Raw genomic sequence first — 19,155 nt, 5'->3', positions numbered from 1 at the left:
CCATGTGACTAATGTCAACCAGCCAAAATCAGCAACAAAACCCTCCCCTGCCCAAAAAAACCCAAATTCATACAAAAACCAACAGCCTAACCTACTTCTTTGCAAGTTTCTGCTGCAATGTTTTGAAAAAGTGAACATTTGGGGGGAAAATGATTTTTAGAAAATGGTGGTTTTCAGCCACATTTTTTTTTATATGAACACTTCCCACCAGCTCTAACAACAACCCCTTCTGGAGCAAATGTACAGCAGAACTTCAGAATTTCAAACACCTCAGGAATGGAGGTTGTTTGTCACTCTGAAATGTTTGTAACTGAACAAAACGTTATGGTGGTTCTTTCAAAAGTTTGCAACTGAACACTGACTTACTACCGCTTTGAAACTTTACTAGGCAGAAGAAAAATGCTGCTTTCCCTTTATTTTTTTTTAGTACTTTACATTTAACTTTGCTTGTTTGTTGTTGTTGTTGGTCTCTGCTGCTGCCTGATTGCGTACTTCTGATTCCAAATGAGGGGTGTGGTTGACTGGTCAGTTCATAACTCTGGTGTTCATAACTTTGAGGTTCTTTTGTAACTTGCATCCTATCCTAGGTGTTCCTCTACTAGCAGCAAAATGCTACAAATATATGAAGCAATCCATTCTAAAGACCAAACAATAAGCAAGTCTGAGATTCTTCTATTGCATTTCCCTAGAAAATCTTTTGCAATCCCAAAACTTTCACCACAGTTAGAGCAAGAAATTTTGTTTGTGTTCTGACATGTGCCTAATTTGGCAGCAGTTATGTGATTGCAAACTCATTGCAGAACATACGGTATGATTTAACTTAACACTTCCAAACATTTTATTCTATGAAGGTATTAAACACAGCAATAGTGTGAAATTGAAGGCTATTTTGTCTGTGAACCTGTATCACTCCATAGTAAACCATTTCTAAGCTCTTTTCCCCACTCTTCCCTCGCACCCTCCATAATTTGTGACCGATTTTGGTGTTCATGAAAGCACAATTTCTTTTCTCCCCAGGATGGAAGATAAGAGCCTCTTCCTTGCTTTATTTCTCTGCTCCGTTTTGCTTTCAACTGCCTATTCACACATGATCTTTGAGGAGAACAGAGACACCAGTCTGGCAACCAACATCAAAATGAAACTCCCAGATCTCCCACCCATCTCTATAGCAGGTTAGTAAAATGCCTTTTGGTGGCAAGCTGAAGTGCTTTGCAGAAAACAAAGTGTGGTTATAAATTAAGAGGGTGCATGTTGACATCTGACTGCAATGTAGTGTTCTCATCTTGTTGCGACGTATTGCTCCACGCGTAGGGTTTCTGGGAATAAGGAAATGCTGTAAAGTGCTACAGCACATACCAGCCATGATGTCACAGCACAGGCAGGTCTCTCAGCTTACAAAAGGAATGGGATAAATCAGACATCCCCATCATCCCACAGGCACTTCTACTGCAGCTTCCTATCACAGAGGAATTTTATTTTGATTATTTTAATTTTTTAAACCAAACTTCCTTTCTACTGATATGGAAATTTTTTTTCTCTTTATTTTTATTAGCCTTTTTGAAATAAAGATGCACAAGAATGCATGCTTTTAGGGCCTGATCCTGCCCCATGGAACGCAATGGGAGTTTGGCTATTCTACATAGTGTGACAAAGCTCTGTCCTTGCCTCCATGGGTCCCGTATTTCCTGGCGGATTTCCCTAGCCTCAGAGGCTCACTGTGACCCTCCACGTAACCCTTCTCTCTCTAGAGACAAGGGTCACAGTCTACTGAGCCATTCTCATCATAAGCCAGCAAGGGAGGTGAGGAGAAGTTATCCTTCCTTGAACAGTCTCTGTTGTCTCCCAGTCTCAGTGATTAATCAGGGGGCAAAGGGCAGGATGGGGTGGAGCCCCGGCCCACCCTCTACTCTGGGCTCCAGCCCAGGGACCCTAATAGTATTAGCTATGGTAGCTGACCTTTTAGAAACATGACATGTACAATTCCCTGGGCTACTTCCCCCACAGCAGCCCTCACTTCCTCAAGCTCCACTTCATCCTTACCTCAGGGCCTCCTTCTTTGTGCCCGATATGGTGTGTACTGCTCAATCTCTCCAACAGCACAACTTCCTCCCACAGCTCCTGACATGCCCACCCACCTGGCTGACTGGGAGGCTTTTAATTAGTTTCAGCCAGCCCCTGATTGGCTTCAGGTGTCCCAATCAACCTAGCCTTCTCCCTGCCTTCTGGAAAGTTCTTAATTGGCCTCAGGTGTCTTAATTGACCTGGAGCAGCTGCCATTTCACTTATCCTGGTACCAGGGATTTGTTTAGCCTGGTGCTAATATATCTATCTCCCACTACTTTTCTATAGCCATCTGGCCTTGCCCCGTCACAGCAGGTACTAATATGATGCTCATTACCATAGTAACGGACAGCCACACAATCCTGCATGGCTCGATATCCTCACAACACTCGTGTGAGGTTGGAAGGTACCACTATCCTATTTTCCACATAGGAAACTGGCACAGAGAGGCTAAGTGATTAGCCTAAGGTGGCTGTCTGACAGAACCCAGATCTCCTTATTCTAGCACCGTAACCACTGGATCATCCTTCTGCTCTTCCCTGATCCTTCCTCGGGTGATTGCAATGGGGACAGAAGTGGGGCTTTTAATGAGAAAATAGAAGAAGCAGAAAACCAATCACTCAGGAGAAAACAAAGATTTTTTTAAAAGTACATTAAGTCTTGCCAGAAAAAGGGCTTGTCTACACTTACAACAGTTCTGTGGCACAGCTGCACCGTTGTAGTACTTCAGTGTAGACGCTACCTGCGCCGATCGGCAGGGTTCTGCAATCAGCGTAGGTAATACACCTTGCAAGAGGTGGTAGCCACGTCAACAGAAGAATTCTTCTGTCAACCTAGAGCTATCTACTCAGGGACTTAGGTCAGCTTAACGACACTGCTCAGGGGGGTGGAGTTTCATACCCCTCACTGATGTAGTTAAACCAACTTAATTTTCTAGTGTAGACCAGACCAAAGTCCACAAAAATGAGCACTGTGGAGACAGCTAAGTGGGTATCTTTCAGCTAGCATTTTCCCCACAAAGAAAATGTGGATGTGTAATCTACTTTAAATGTCTCCATTAACCAGCATTTCTAGTAACAACAGACCCTTAAAGGGCTATTCTCAGGTGGCTATGCCTCTCAAAAGGTCTTCTGTGGCCACATGGATATCTGCCCCTTCTCTATAACCACAGCCATTCAAAGACAAGGGGTCAGATTCTCTATTGCCCTGCACCTGGAACAATTTACCAAGAGTTATAGTGGATTCTCCATCACTGACCATTTTTAAATCCAGATGGGATGTTTTGCTAAAAGACCTGCTCTGGGAAATATTTGGGGGGAGTTCTCTGGCCTGTGGGATCCAGGGGGTCAGGCGAGATGGTCACAATGGCCCTTCGGGCATTGCAATCTATGAATTATTATTCTGGTGTAGCCATAAAACCAAAATGAGTGCAAAAGGGGTGTGACTCATGCTCATTATTGTTTAATAGCACTTGTCACTCACTTTGCACCGGTGTAAGTTACTACAGAGGGTGCTGGGCAGTGGGGTCCTCTCAAGTCAGGATTGAGGCACATTGGCAAAGAAGGATCTGGGGGGCTCATCCTGTTGCTGCTGTGCTATACAGAGGAGCAAGCATGTGCTGATTGACACAGCAAAGGGCTGGGAGTCTGGAGCTCAGAATTCTCTTCTGGTTCTGCCACTGACTCCCTCTGTGACCATGAGCAAGTTACCTCACCACTTCCCTGTCTGGAAAATGGGTCTAATAATGCCTGCCTCATGAGGTATGTTGTGAACCCTAAAGATGATACTTAGAGGGCTGCACATTTCATTGCTCATGTGTTCTGAGCTCTGTGTTATCCCAACATTTTAAGCACAAATGGAGGCCTGGCTGAGCAGGGAGGCTGGCTGGAATTGGAATCGAAAGATTCAATTCGGGGATCCTAAAGTGGGAGCAAGGAGGAGAATGGCTGGAGTCGGGGAGACAAGGGTGCTAGCTGTAGGGGCTGGCTAGAGAGCAAAGGAAAGGGGCCTGTCTGGGAGGATCAGGCTAGAGTGGGGACAAGGGGCCCACCTGAGTTCCTCCTAGCCTATTTAAGCAAAGAAGTGTGTGATCAAGCTGTTGCCTGTGATATGCGTAAGCAATGGCAGAGGATGCCAGAGTTTCATCTGCCTGCAGCACCTATAAAATGAGCTGCCCAATGAAAGGTATTAAAGATGCATAAGCTGATATTAATTATTAGTATTATTTATACAAAGTCACTGGTCAAATAGAATGCAGTGTTCCCAGGGTTCTCAAACTGGCCCCTTTCCATATCACAGCATTTACATACAAAATATCAATTGTAAAGAAATCTGAAGGGAAGGTAATCAAGTGATCATGAATAGTTGCTCCACCTGCTTCTCTCACTTTGCAGGATAGTCAGCTACACAGCTGTATTAGCTTGTGAGATGTGATGAGATGCCAGTGCAAGGTGGCTACATGTATGTATTGTTCCTGTATTTGGGGTACTAGTCACCCTCCCAGTTGGAATACCCACATCATCAGTCCGACTGAGAAATACACTGTTGCATGTTTTTCTCTGGGGAGAGCTTGGGTCATTGTCTGTTATTGGGGGAATTTTTCTCAATCATCAGCTGGTTCTAATACCCAATTTCAATGTTTATGATGAAGCTTCTGCCTTCATTAACTCAGTCCCACTTTCCTGATACAAGCCATGTAACTTCTGGTTGGATACACACTAAGCAGAATGGTACAAATTTGTTACCTATTATTTATGCTCTCCCCTCTATACAGCACAACTCTTCAGTCCTTAGCTCTGTGCTTGTATCACCTTACATTTAAAGACACACAGAAAATATGGAACAACATTCCCCAGGCACTTAAATTCAGTGGATAGCAGGTGACATCACAATAGGAGGTTGTTGAAACATCAAGGCAAATTGTTTAAAAGTATTCCATGGCTATATTGTATTAAGAAAAATATTTTAACTGGCCTACTGTTCCCAAATCCAAATTCAATTACAGTAGGAAAATTACAAAATAGATTTGATTATGGATGGTCCCCATCAACAAGCAATATCAGGTTTTCATAATTGGCTTGCAACAATTCTACTTTCGGGATCAAATCACGTCTCTCAAGCTAAGCAGGGTTGGACTTGGTTAGTGCTTATAAGATGAATGTGCAATTACTCATCTTATTTGCATGTGCAATTACTGGGACTGCACACAAATTGAAACAATGTGCTCACAAGTGATCACCATTTGCATGCAGATTTTGGAATATGTGGATGGCATTCTTGATCCCCTATATTTTCAATGGAAGGGTTACCTCTCATACACATTATACATCCTGACTTTACTAGGACCGTCATGTTTTTTCATATGATTTATTTTTCAGGGTGCCTGACATGTCCCAGATTTTCATTTCATCAGCCAAAACATTCATTATTATTTTCTTATAATTGCAAGATGTAAGTTCCAGACACCCTACAAAACTGAATAGAATTTGCTCTGAGCTTACGAGGAGTAGACATTCCAGCTGAACACTGATTCGAATGTAGAGAAAAGTCAAACAGGCATATACGGAATCAGAACTGTTCATTTTCTCAGAATAAATGTTAATGACACTTGTTCGGTGTTTCATGATAAACTTATTCAGACACTGGAAAAAATCCTCCACTCGGACAAATATGTCCACATTTGTCATATTTGCTGTTAAATCAGAAAGGGCAGTAGCAACACCAGCACATATTGAAAGCAAAACCATGCACTTTTGCCTGTTGTAGAAATATTTCATAACCCTTAGATATGATGTTGTAAAAGTAACCAGTATTTTATTTTGAAAATTTAGCCACTTTAATTAACCTTTGTATCTGTACAAAGCCACAATCTTGATTGGGGTCTTTGGGCACTACAGTGATAGATGTAATAATTAATAATAATTAATTGTAATGCTAAAACAGTTTCACTTTCCTCCCTGTGCAATGGTAGCTTATAGTATGACTTCTGGAGCATGGGGTGACTTTAGACGTTAGCTTTTTCTGTCATTCAGGCTTGTGTCCCCTAGGTGGCTCTCATTTTCAAAAGGAGCTCAGAAAGCCTGTTAAATCATGCATGAATTATGAATGTCAACTCCCAAACAAGCTTCCCTTTGTGTATTCCTTGAAGAGATGCTATGGGAACATGAATTACAGAAGAGATAACCAGAGCAGAAGTTAGTATCAGCAAGAGCTCCAGCTTAAGAGGTTGGAATGGTTGAAGGCAGCAAGTGTGTATTAGGCAACATTTGTATATTATATCTAAGAAAACTACTTTATAAGAACATTGAGGTTGCAAAGCCAGGCACTCATAAGTTAGAAAATGCCAGACATAAGATTGCCCATCCAACCTTAATTTCCCACACACACACCCCCAACCACCGCCTTGGGCACATTACAGAGTTTGCTTACATGATCACATGCTATTTTTTCCACAGGCCCCTGGCCTCATTCAGTGAATGACGATTTAGTCAATATATTTTTTTATCATCCCCATTCAATGTGTGGGCTCACAGCTTATTTAATGCACACAATCCAATCCCCGACCTGAATACAAAATGATTAATTTCCTCCTGGGTGTCTCTTCAGTTCTTATCATAGTATCTGAGTGCTTCATGGACATCGATGAAATTATCTTCACAGCACCCCTGTGAGGTAAGATGGTATTATTATGCCTCTGATAGGAAATTGAGGCACAGAGCGATTGAAGACAAAATTGTCAGAAGTCCCCACTAATTTAGGTGCCCAGCTTGAGGCCCTTAGCTTGAATTTCAGATTGCCAAGCATTTTGATAGTACTTTTTTACATTCAAAGCACAACTCCAGTCAACATCAGTTGCAGTTGGGAGTGCTCAGCCCTGGTGCAAATCTGGCCCTGGCTGTCTCAAGATGGGCATGTAGAAAATGAGGAACTCACAATGAGTGCCCATCTGGCAAAAGGTTGGGTTAAAAGACTTGCCCACATCACACAGAGGCAGGGATAGAATCCAGTTCTCAAGGGCAGCATTTGACAGTCTGAACCACAAGACCATCCTTTCTGTCTGCAGCTGTCTGCCTCACTCACTACATGCCTTCCAACTTCCGAAAAACAAAAGGATACAGGAGTCCTGCACACAACAGTCTCCTTCACTACAGAGCTCTCATTCATTCCTAGGGCAGGTCAGTTCTGGGCACTGAATAAGGAACACAGCCGGGGGGAAATTAGTGTGTGAGCACATAATTAACAACTATCACAATGCATATGCAGAGGGGGACAACTTAATGTTGCATGGGCAAGTCTGGCAATTCCTAACTTCTGAGTGCTTGACTTTGCTACTTTAACATACTTTGGGGGGTGTAATTTCCTAATAAATCAATTAATTATTTCTTTAAAAATTGAAAAAAAAATGCTATCATGTGGAACCATATTGACCATTGACTTTGGTCATCAGAAGGGTTTGGATCTTTAGCTCCACAGCATAAACATCTACCACTTGAGCTAATGGAGTAGCTGTTAACAGTAGTAAGCTGTTTTCCTCTATGTGGACCATGCCATTAGTGGGAGATGAGACACACACTTTGCCAGTGAGTTCCACAGCTATGCACTGGCGGTAGAGGACAGTAGAGAGTCAGGACTCCTGGATTCAATTCCAGGGTCTGGAGGCGAGTGTGCTGTAATGGTTATAGACTGTTTTGCCCCTGTGCCCTCTCCCTGTCTCTGTCTCCCTCGGCTCCTGTTTATCTCCCATCCCCGGCTCCTGCCCCTTGCTGGCTGATCCTATACATTCCCAAACTCCAGCTCCTCCTCCACTCCCCTTCTTCTATCCACTCCCCACCCTTCAGGTCCTACCCTATTTCCATACCCCAGCTCCTGCCCCACTTTCCCCATTCTCCTGTGCACCCTCCCTCTCAACACCTGCAAAATTAGGTTGATGTAAGTCACCTTGTGCCACCTCGCCATGCGTGTCTACACTCAAATTTGTGTCCCACCAATGCAAGCACTCTGGTATGGCGATGCAGTAACACCACCTCCCCAACTGGTGTTGAACCAGGGTCAATATACTGTGGTGGATGCAGTGTGAGTGTAGGCACTGCATGATCTATGTTGACCTAACAGTCCTCCAGCAGCTTTCCCATAATGCCTGACACTGACTGCTTTGGTCACAACTGTGAACTGCCCAAGGGTCACAGAGACCAGGACCCCCATCCCCATGGGTGGCGGGAGGAGCCCCCGCCAGCTCCATCCCTTCCATCTGAGGCCCACTTGTGACCAGAGTCCCCTCCTCCCAGAGAAGTCCCAAACCTCCCCTCCCCTCCATGACTAGACCTCCAAGCCCCCAGCGACCGGAGGACCCCCAAGCCAGGTGGAGCTCTGAGTCCCACCTGTGGCCAGAGGAGCCCTGGGCTGGCTGAAGCCACACCACACCTTCCGTCCTGAGACCGCAAGCCACCCCGCGGGAAAAGCTCGTCTCTTCCTGAAGAACCGGAGCTTTTGATATGTGCCATGCAGGTTCCAGGGTGGCTGAGAAGGCAGTATGTGCTACTCAGCTTCCTGGTTTTACCAGCAATTGCCCTGGAGTCCAGGGAAATGGCTGATGAACCCAGGAAGCTGAGTAGCACATACAGCCTCCTCAGCCACCCCAGACACTGCATGGGGCATAATAATAAACAAAAACTTCTGTGAAAACCCCACAACCAGCATCCAGCGACCGCCACAACGCTAGGGGAGGCTTAGCTGTCCCTGACCTATTATACCCCCAGCCTATGCTCATCCACGCTTTGAAAACCTCATGCATTTTTGAAATGCCTTTTCCTGATGTCCTAGCCTGGTGAGCACAACTAGCAGAGCAGTTCTCCTTTGTAGGATGCAACTGCCCCGTTGATCATGTTAGTCACAAGCTCCAGCCATGCTCCTGCCTGGAGCAGACAGGAGGTATCGGGTCTCCTGGGCCTGTGGGAGAAGAGGCTGTGCAGGCAAAGCTGTAGAAATGTGGACACCTACGAGCAGAAATGAATGGAGGATGCAGGCAAAGGAGTAATACAGGAATCAGCAGCAGTGCTGTAGGAAAGGGAAGGAACGGTGGCAGGCATACCAGAAGGTCAGGGAGGCCAATGGTCGTTCTGGTGCCAACAGCTGATGTGGTGCCAAACCACAGATCTGCTGCTTTTACAACGAGCTGAATGTCACACCTGACGGAGACACCACAACCACCCCACAGAGCACCGCCAAGAAGCCCAAGACACAGACCCCTGCTGTGGATAGTGAGGAGGGAAAGGAGGGTGGCGGACATGTGATGGGGGATCCAGCTATGCCATGAGCCAGGACCTGTTCGAGGCTCCATCACAGACTAGCCAGTCCTGGCAGCCAAGCATGGGCATGTCCAATGAAGGGGCAGGAACCTCGGGGAAATGTGCAAATGCATTTCCTGCTACAATGTTTAAATGTACAGATGGCACCCAACTCCAGCTTACCAGGACACAGGTATCAACTTTTCATTAATTTACTTGTACTAGAAGAAGTAGCGGTAAAACAAGCAGAAGTAGAGTTGATATCTGCTTTTCATTCCCCTGTAGGAGTAGACGGGGGGTTGGAGTAGGACGCAGAGCAATTTGTTTGTGAACACAGGGATGTCCCTTGAATCCTCCTAAGAGACCTCAATGAAACTTTCAAGGAGATATTCTGCAATCCTCTCCTAAAGGCTTCTAGTAGGGAAGCCTTAGTTCTTCCTTGGTAGTAGGACACTTTCCCATGCCAGTCCATGGTTATTTCAGCAGGCACCATTGCAGAACACAGGCTAGTGGTGTATGGGCCCAAGAGGGAGATACCCGCTAAAATCATCGCTGCCTGTGGGAAATGGTGCCAGTGCTCAGTGCCAGTGCCATGCACTTGTACCCACAGAAACTGGGGTTTCATGCAGGCAAACAATTCCTTCCTCATTCCCCCCATGGCCCTCCTGGGCCATACTTACCATGGCTGGGCTTTGCAGAGGTGCTCCAAGGCTGAAGGGTCAATAAGCAAGTCTTGTTTAAAACTTTAGGGGAGCAAGGGATGGGAGTTCTGAAACTTAACTTTCATTTTCCATTGTGACTATAAACACAATGGTACCTCTATGTGTTTTATTGGCAGCTGCTGCCATTGCGGCCTCAGGGAGTTCCCCCCTCCCCGCCAATGGAATGCCTGACCATGATACAGAGGAATAAGAAGAGGACCCAGGCAAGATATGTTCTCAGAGATCCTGCAAGCCAATGCTGCATCAGACCATGAACAAAGGGCCTGGAGGATGAATATTTCAGACACTATGGAGAAGGAAAGAGCAGAGAGGAGAAAGGCCCAGGAGTCCCAGCAGGAAAAGGAGAAGGAGATGCACCAGGACATAATGGGGCTTCTCCAGCAGCAAACACAGATATTACAAACTTCGGTTGACCTGCAAGTTCTGTAAGCACAGGCTCTCCTCCCTTTGCAGTCAATCAATAATTCTGCCATCGCATCTCCCTATACCCCCCAATATTCTTCATGGCTGCATCCTTACCCCTACTACTGCACTCCGGGCAACAGTAAGGACAATCACAATTTCACATACATGGCCTGTGAGAGCCAGGGTTGCTGTGCCTGTAGCATAAATGGACTGAAATTGACATGAATGTTCTTTACCTTGTTAAGTTCTGTTCTTATTTATTAATAAATAAATAATTTATTTGAGAAGTTTTTGTTACATTTTCTTTTAAATTGCACATATTTTTGCACTGGTTTTGGTACTCAATAAAATTCTATTTTTTTTAGAAATTAATTCATCATCATTACTACACCACATATGCTGCACAATGCCTAACGGTACTGAAAGCATCTACTATTAGTTATTGTACAGGGCAACAGAACTCATAGGGCCAGTGACAGTGTAATAATTATAAATGTGCAGCAAGCGTCACAACACAAATAGCTGCATTAACAGGCAGTGTTATATTCATCAATGTACACCAAGCACCACATAATATAGCTATACCCATTGGGATATTTTTCTCACTGAGATCCAATCTTGTCAGTAAACACTACCAGCAGTCCTTCAAGCTACTGAAAGCACATTCAACTGTCATTGAATGTTTCCTTGGTGCTGCCAAGCTGGACCCTGTATGACTTCATGAGTTTGGGGAGCAAGGGATAGGCTAGATCCCCCCAGAATCATTTCAACATCACCAATGGTAATCCACCAGTCTGGAAGGAATGTCCTGGCTTGCACCTTTCTAAACAGTCCTGTGTTCTTAAAAATGCAAGTGACGTGCTTCCATGACCAGCTCATGCTGATATCAGGGAAGCATCCCAGTGATCCAACAATGGTTGCATAACCATAAAAAAGTAGCACTTTCTGTTGACAGGCAAGGTGAACTGGGGCCAAAATAGGGATGTGCATCTATCACCCTGCTGCTGTTTGGGAACCCCATTGCTGCAAATCCATGCTCTGTCCCCTGCACATTACTAGGAGTCACAATCCTACATAGGAGGAGATGATTAATGGCCCTGCACACATGCATGACAACGGCCCCCACTGTGGATTTTCTAACTCCAAAATGATTTCCCTCTGACCAATAGCAATCCAGTGTTGCCATTCCATTCTTTGCAGTCAGAGTAGCTCTCATCTTCGTGTCCTTGTGCTGAAGGGCTGAGGCGAGCTTGACACACAGATCCAGGAATGTGATCCTTCTCATCCAAAAATTCTTGCAGCCACTGCTCATCATCAAAAACTTGCACTACAATGCGATCCCACCAGGCAGTTCTCATTTCTCAGGCCCAGGCATGGCACTCTACCATCTGCAGCTGCTCCATGACCACCACTGACAACCTTGAATTGGTTTATGCTATGTCGCACAGCAATCTGTCCTCCATAATGGTCATGTTCCCCATCGCTGTGGTTCTCTTCTTGCGGCTCTGCGCATACTGGAGGTTCATTCATCCTGTGTTTGCAATGCTTATGACAATAGTGCAGAGCTGTGTGGGATCCAAGTTTCAGTCAGAAATGGTTGCCAGCAAAAATGCCATGCAGGTTTGTGGGGCTTTTTAAAAAGGTGCAAAAATTATGGGCTATGGATGGCATTATGGGATGGAGAAAGTGCATGAACTTGACCCCTAGCTCTTAATCACCGTTGTATGCCTAGTTTCTGTCCCACCATGCACTGCAAAAATTTCCCAAAAGACAGTGCACTAAACGATGGCGAGTTGCATACTGGGATATATAGCTATGGTGCACCGCACTATTAATTGACAAACACTCCTGGTGAGTACATGCTGCGCTGACATAAGCGGCCAGATATGCATGCACACATGCGATATACTAATTGGCACCGTATGCTGATATAACTTGCATCGATCAAAGTTTGTTGTATAGACATGGCCTCTGACCCACTATGTTTATATAAGAACGGCTCCTTCAGAAGGACTTCCTGAATTTACAAAACCTGTGCTCCAAGAAGATAAATTAGTGAAGCTACTTTATTTCTTATCAGTAAAGACATCGGCACAAAAACAGTGTTGTATATCTAAATTAAACAATCACATATGCCTCACAGTAAATACACAGTTAACTCCATGCTATGTTTTATTTTCTCTTTGAAGAATTAACCAAAACATCCCGGAAAGTAAGCAGGAAAGAGGCAGAGAAGAAGAAAGAATCCAAGGTGCGTGACTATTCTCTTAACACTGTAAGGTTATTATGGCAGAAGTAATAACTCTATATCTTTCCTCATTGTATGTTTTTGACAGATTTCCAGGGCTTCTGCCAATACTAAATAAAGTCAATTCAATAACTGTACAAAACCACTAGTACAATTCTAAGTATATTAAATAAATGCAAAAAGACTTAACACAGAATAAAGGAGAGGTGTTAATATATTAATTCATAACTTTTCAGCGTTTTTAGAGGAAAATATTGTGCAGTTAGCACAAGTCTAGAGAAATTAAATCATGGCACAAAAGCTACAAAATATTAACAGAGAGAGAAAATGTAAACGTATAGTTAGTTACATGTATGTGGCGCATGGTTGTTCTGCAGCTCCCTTTCCGAGATGTCCAAGAAAGCTTAAAAAGATATATATATATATATATATTTATATATATATATATATATATAAGAAAAAAGGCAGAGAAAAGAAAAAAGCAGCTTACCAGACCAATCATCACAAGTCAAAAGGCAGAAAGCCTGTTCGTGGGAGCTTTTAACAAACGCTGGTTGAGCCAACCATATGGCCTTTTGTGGAGTCATATGAATCTTAAACTAGATTATGTTTTCCTGAGCCAGTCTGAAGGGTTTTCTAACCCCATTTTATGGAATTATACATTGCAGCATATTACTGTATAATACTGGTATTGTTAAAGCGCCAATCTGAAGAAGCATGCATGTAGATTTTTTTAACCAAAATTTTTACAAAACCTATGTAAATTTAGCAGTTAGCCTTATTTATTTATTTTATTTCTGGACCAGGAATCAAACTTCCTTTTTCTACACAATTCCTTGAGCATTTGTCTTTAAAAACTGGCAGACACACCCAGGCCTGACAACGAGGGCAAGGGGGGCAATTGCCCAGGGGTCCGGGTGTTTTACAAGGGCCCAGGGGCCCCCGGCTGCCATAGCATGCTCCACACCTCATCTCTCTCACATTTTGGAAGGTACTTCAGATTCTTAAACTTTGGGCGGAGTACTGTAGCTATCTTTAGAAATCTCACATTGGTACCTTCTTTGCGTTTTGTCAGATCAGCTGTGAACGTGTTCTTAAAACGAACATGTGCTGGGTCATCATCCGAGACTGCTATAACATGAAATATGTGGCAGAATGCAGGTAAAACTGAGCAGGGGACATACAATTCTCCCCCAAGGAGTTCAGTCACAAATTTAATTAATTCATTATTTTTTTAACGAGCATCATCAGCATGGAAGCATGTCCTCTGGAATGGTGACCAAAGCATGAATGGGCACACGAATGTTTGGCATATCTGACACGTAAATACCTTCCAATGCTGGCTACAAATGTTCCATGCAAACGCCTCTTTCACTTTCATGTGACATTGTAAATAAGAAGCAAGCAGCAGTATCTCCCGTAAATGTAAACAAACTTGTTTGTCTTAGCAATTGGCTGAACAAGAAGTAGGACTAAGTGGTCTTGTAGGCTCTAAAGTTTTACATTGCTTTGTTTTTGAGTGCAGTTATGTAACCAAAAAAATCTACATTTGTAAGTTACACCTTCACAATAAAGAGATTGCACTACAGTACTTGTATGAGTGAATTGAAAAATACTATTTCTTTTGTTTATCATTTTTACAGTGCAAATATTTGAAATAAAAAATCATATAAAGTGAGCACTGTATACTTTGTATTCTGTGTTGTAATAGAAATCAGTATATTTGAAAATGTAGAAATACATCCAAAAATATGTAATACATTTCAATTGGTATTCTATTGTCTAACAGTGTGATTAATAATCGCGATTAATTTTTTTGAGTTAATCACATGAGTTAACTGTGATTAATTGACAGCCCTACCTCAGATCCTAAACTAAACCCTAACTCTGATAAACTCACCAACTGTGAACCATAACCTAACCCTAATCCAAATCAGAATAGCTCCTCCTTGGCCTATCTCTGCCAACAGCCAGTTAGCATGCGTGAACTTAGTTCTGTGCATGCACTGACGTGCCCAAAGGTTTTCAGCGAGGTATAAAATTCACATTCAGAATTAGAGCCATATCCTGAGACAAGCTGAGCCACTGCCACTTAGTCCGGGGCATGCGCTCAGCATCTCTCAAGATCAGGCCCTTACAAAGGACTATTTTTCATGAAAAATGGGCACTTTTATAAACTTTGAGGCATGGGAGAGGATGTTAGCTCTTAGGATATTAACAATAAGCAGGCTAGTGAACCATTGACTCTCCTCTGGAAGGAATCAGAAATGCTCAGCTGTGTATGATAGTCCCTATACTGCTAACCATTCAAGGGAATTTATCTTTCACTTAGGGCTCAAGGAATTTTTTTACTTTCATAACTGATGCGGCAAGCCCATTAAGCACTAGCTCAAACCACTCACAGGTTAAAGCTAATGTTGAGACTACAGCTCTGTTGCCAATTAAGGCAGCCTGCCCAAATGACAGGTGATTAGAAATTAAGCTCTGCCCCACAACATAAGGTTTCACAAAGCATTCAGTAAAGTTTAGGACATCAAAACTTGTTCATTTCAACTAGCAAACAAGAATGTAGATAAAAATAGCCTGGTTTCAATATACAACTCCTAATCCATAAAATACATAGGGATGTATTCTTTCAGACAGCGAGGTTGTTTAACCAAGGGCTGGTTTAGATATTTATGGAACTATTGTAGAGGTGTCGTTCTCAGATAAATTCTGTTTATTCATTGCACACATGCTCTCGCACATGCACGTGTACATACACTCACCACCTGGAGTGAAAAAAGCAAGTGCGAGAATGCCAAGGGAGCGGTGCCTCAGGCAGCTCATACGTGGTTGAAAAGATTAGCCCGTGATTTTCTGATCGCAGCTGATTAACGCTGATTGACTTGCTGCTTGGCTAGAGGTTCCTTGCTCGTAAATGTCAAGGCTTAAATGTTGGAAATTGCTGGGTACCCACACCGCAGTGGAAGCCAGGAGGAGGGTAGAGAAAGGACAGGCCTCTTTAACAAGCATGATTGCTTTTCATGGCATAGGGGCCCTCAGCCAGAATGAAACTAGGGTATTTGCTTTTCCTTCTGTTTTTGTGGGTAGTGGCCTGCCTGGTCCCTCCCCATTGAAACTTCTCCTCAGAATTCTTGTGATTTAACTCTGTCAGTTAAGTCTTTTTCCTCCTAAAAATCACAATTTTGGGGGTTCCATTTTCGTATGCAGCTCCATTTGCCTCCCAAAATCAGAGCCATCCCTTGGGTACAGTGAATTGGGGAGACCGCCCCAGGCCCCATGCTTCAGGGGCCCTGTGCTTCAATAAAATCGTGAGGAGGTGGGCGGGGAGGTGAGGTGGGTGGGTGAGCAGGGTGAGGAGGCGAACAGGGAGGCGAGCGGTAGGCAGGCGGGCAGGGGAAGGCAAAGAGGAGCCCCCCTACCAGTCCTCCCCCTCCATCCCCCCAGCAGCTCCTGCCCACCGGCGGGCCCTGCCAATCAACGCCTCCCCGTCTCTCTCAGCACCTACCGCCTGCCGCGGATCAGATGTTTTGTGGTGTCAGGAGGCGCTGCGGGGGAGGGGAGAGGAGCGAGAGCGCAGCACGCTTTGGGGAGGAGGCAGAACTGGGTGGGGAAGAGGCGGGGTGGGGGCAGGTGTGGAGCAGGGGTGGGAAGAAGCAGGGTGGGGGTTGGACCTTGAGGGAAGGGGTGGAGTGAGGTGGGGCCTAGGTGGAGCCGGGGGGAGCACCCTCCTGGCAGAATAGAAACTTGGTGCTTATGTCCTGGGCCCCGCATCCCCCTAGGGACGGCCTTGCCCAGAGTCAATAGGATTTAAGCTCCTAAATAACTTAGGCACTTTTGAAAATTTTACCCTCAGTCTTAGCCCTCTGAAAAAAATTGAGGTTAATAATGGAAATCCCACTCGTTATGTACCTGGAGCTTTGGGGTCCCAGGTGCCACCCCCTTTTGCATGCTGGGACAGAAAGATTCTGCTTGTAATGACTCATAGACAAAAGGAGCTGCATTTGCAAAATATCTCCACAAGTGGGCCAGAACAGTGGTTCTCAAACTAGGGGTGCCGCTTGTTCAGGAAAAGCCCCTGGCAGGCCGGGCCGGGCCGGCTTGTTTACCTGCCACATCTGCAGATTCGGCTGATCGCGGCTCCCACTGGCCGCGGTTCACCGCTCCAGGTCAATGGGGGCTGCAGGAAGCGGCACGGGCTGAGGGATGTGCTGGCCACCCTTCCCGCAGCCCCCATTGGCCTGGAGCGGTGAACCGCGGCCAGTGGGAGCCACGATCAGCCGAACCTACAGATGCAGCAGGTAAACAAATCGGCCCGGCCTGCCAGGGGCTTTCCCTGAACAAGCAGTGCCCCTAGTTTGAGAACCACTGGGCTAGAAGATTTGCAAGAGATTTTGTTTGCTCACCTAAAAACTTGCATTTGTTCTTGCAAATAGGGCTTTCCATGCAGGAATTGGGTGCATACTTGACTAGCAGTTTGCACATGCCTACATGCAGGGTGGTGGCTGTTTTTTTACCCTGCTATTATGGAATAATTTTAGAAGGCTCTAAAAATATGGCCCTAAAAATTGACAAACTCTCTTAAGGGGGCTGTTAGACTTGTGTTTAAAGCACCGGTGTGGGGGCCAGGAAACCTGAGTTCCATTCCCAGGTTTCACTTCACCTCTCTGTGACTCAGTTTCCTTGTTTATAAAACAGGGCTGATATCAACTCTGCAGAGGTGTTGTGAGCTTTGAAACATGTTCTGAGATCTTCACATAAAAAGACATAGATGGGCAAAGTATTATGAGCGACCCTCAGATCATCTGGTCCATCACTTTGCCAATGCAGGATAGCAGTGTATTCTCCAGGGCCCTGTCCAGTGCTGTTTTAAATGACTCAGGATATTGGGCTTGGGGCTTCCACTAATTCTTCTGAGAGGCTATTCTAATGTCCAATATTGGCCACATTATTAGGTATTTGCTCCTGATCTCAAACCAACATTTCTCTTGGTCAAGTCCTGTATTGATGCTTTATTCATGATCTGGGATTGCTGTAGAGTTAATAAAAGTTTTCATTTCTGTCTTGCAGAGAAAGACCGAGACAAGAAAATCCCGCAAGCCCAGGCCCACACACCCACCTAATTGTGTGGCTACTTGGAAAAACTGCAAGCCACCCTCTCCCCCATGCTGTGACTTCTGCACCTTCTGCCACTGCCGGCTTTTTCAGACTGTCTGCTACTGCCGAGTAGGAAACCCAAACTGCTAAACCCACACCAGGAAGGTAGTGCTGGAACTCTGTCATTAACTGCTACAGAGTTTGTTTCAACCTGTTTTTCTCGTGTGTATTGCAAGCGAAGTATAGAGTCTTTGAAGCTTTCTGGCTGGCTTTGTGTTCCCCAGACCTGCATGAATGCTTACCTTATGGAGCAAACACTATGATCCACAAGTCAATCATTACAGAGAGTGTGAGGGAGGGGAGATGGAAGCTGATGGGCTGACAGAGTAGTTAAAACAGAACTGAAGGGGTAAGGGCAGTGAGTTGTATGGGCCCGAGATGCCCATGCTCCACCAATATGAGGGCCCGGGGGCCCGGCTCCACCAAAGTTCGGGGCTGAGTCTCTCCCCTGGCCCCGCCTGCCATCCCCACACACCTCCCATGGCGTGTCGCCCCCAGCTCCACATGCTGCCCTCGGGTAATTTAAAAGGGCCCGGGGCCCCTGCCACCACCACCAGCAGCGCAATGAGGCTAAGGCAGCTTCCTGCCCACCTGCTCCACTTCCGAAAGTGGCCGACATGTCCCTGCAACCCCAGGAGGGGGGGTGGTGTCTCCGCATGCTGCCCCTCCCCCCATGCACCGACTCTGCCAACTGCGGCCAATGGGAGCTGTGGGGGTGGTGTCTGCGGGCAGCGGTGCATGGAGACCCCTCTGGCCCCTGCCTAGGAGTCGCTGCCAGAGGGGCGTGTGGGTCACTTTCGGGAGCCACCCAAGGTAAGCGCTGCACCCCTCACCCTCTCCCATACCCCAACTCCCTGCCCCAGTCCAGACCCTGCACCCAAACTCCCCCTCAGAGCCCAACCCCTCACCCCTCCTGCACCCAAACCCCCTCCTGCACCCCAACTCCCTGCCCCAGCCCAGACCCTGCACCCAAACTCCCTCCCAGAGCCCAACCCCTCAGCCCTCCTGCACCCAAACTCCCTCCCAAAGCTTGCACCCCTGCACCTCCCCTCCTGCACCCCAACCCCCTGCCCCAGCCTAGAGCCCACCCCCCGCACCCAAACTCCCTCCCAGAGCCTTAGGCAGGTGGGGGGGCAGGACTTGGACCCATTCTGGGCACCACCAAAAATTATACAAACCTGCAGCCCCTGTGAAGGGGAGCAGGTTCCAGTTCAAGGAAGATTTGTTTATTTCAGAAATGTGACATCTCACCACAGGCTCTAAGTTTCTATGAGGA

The 19,155-nt window shown here is 45.6% G+C and overlaps 1 protein-coding gene across 1 annotated transcript; it reads left to right on the top strand.

Annotated features, from left to right (window-relative positions):
• The first annotated feature begins 1,003 nt into the window (after window positions 1-1,003).
• LOC102932420 (agouti signaling protein) lies at window positions 1,004-18,167 on the top strand. Its single transcript, XM_007057155.4, has 3 exons — window positions 1,004-1,172; window positions 12,661-12,722; window positions 17,793-18,167. Exons 1-3 carry the CDS (start codon window positions 1,019-1,021, stop codon window positions 17,967-17,969), a joined length of 393 nt encoding a protein of 130 aa, XP_007057217.1. The 5' UTR covers window positions 1,004-1,018; the 3' UTR covers window positions 17,970-18,167.
• Window positions 18,168-19,155: the final 988 nt, after the last annotated feature.

Source organism: Chelonia mydas, chromosome 13, assembly GCF_015237465.2.
Source record: "Chelonia mydas isolate rCheMyd1 chromosome 13, rCheMyd1.pri.v2, whole genome shotgun sequence".
Lineage (NCBI taxonomy): Eukaryota > Metazoa > Chordata > Testudines > Cheloniidae > Chelonia > Chelonia mydas.
This window is presented reverse-complemented; position numbering and strand designations above follow the sequence as displayed.

What these genes read in the sequence shown, in the direction of transcription:
- LOC102932420 (XM_007057155.4), top strand. Translation starts at nt 1,019, where the DNA reads ATGGAAGATAAGAGCCTCTTCCTTGCTTTATTTCTCTGCTCCGTTTTG. An exon ending in CCCACCCATCTCTATAGCAG is followed by an intron (nt 1,173 to 12,660) that starts GTTAGTAAAATG and finishes TTCTCTTTGAAG; the next exon opens with AATTAACCAAAACATCCCGG. An exon ending in AGAAGAAGAAAGAATCCAAG is followed by an intron (nt 12,723 to 17,792) that starts GTGCGTGACTAT and finishes TCTGTCTTGCAG; the next exon opens with AGAAAGACCGAGACAAGAAA.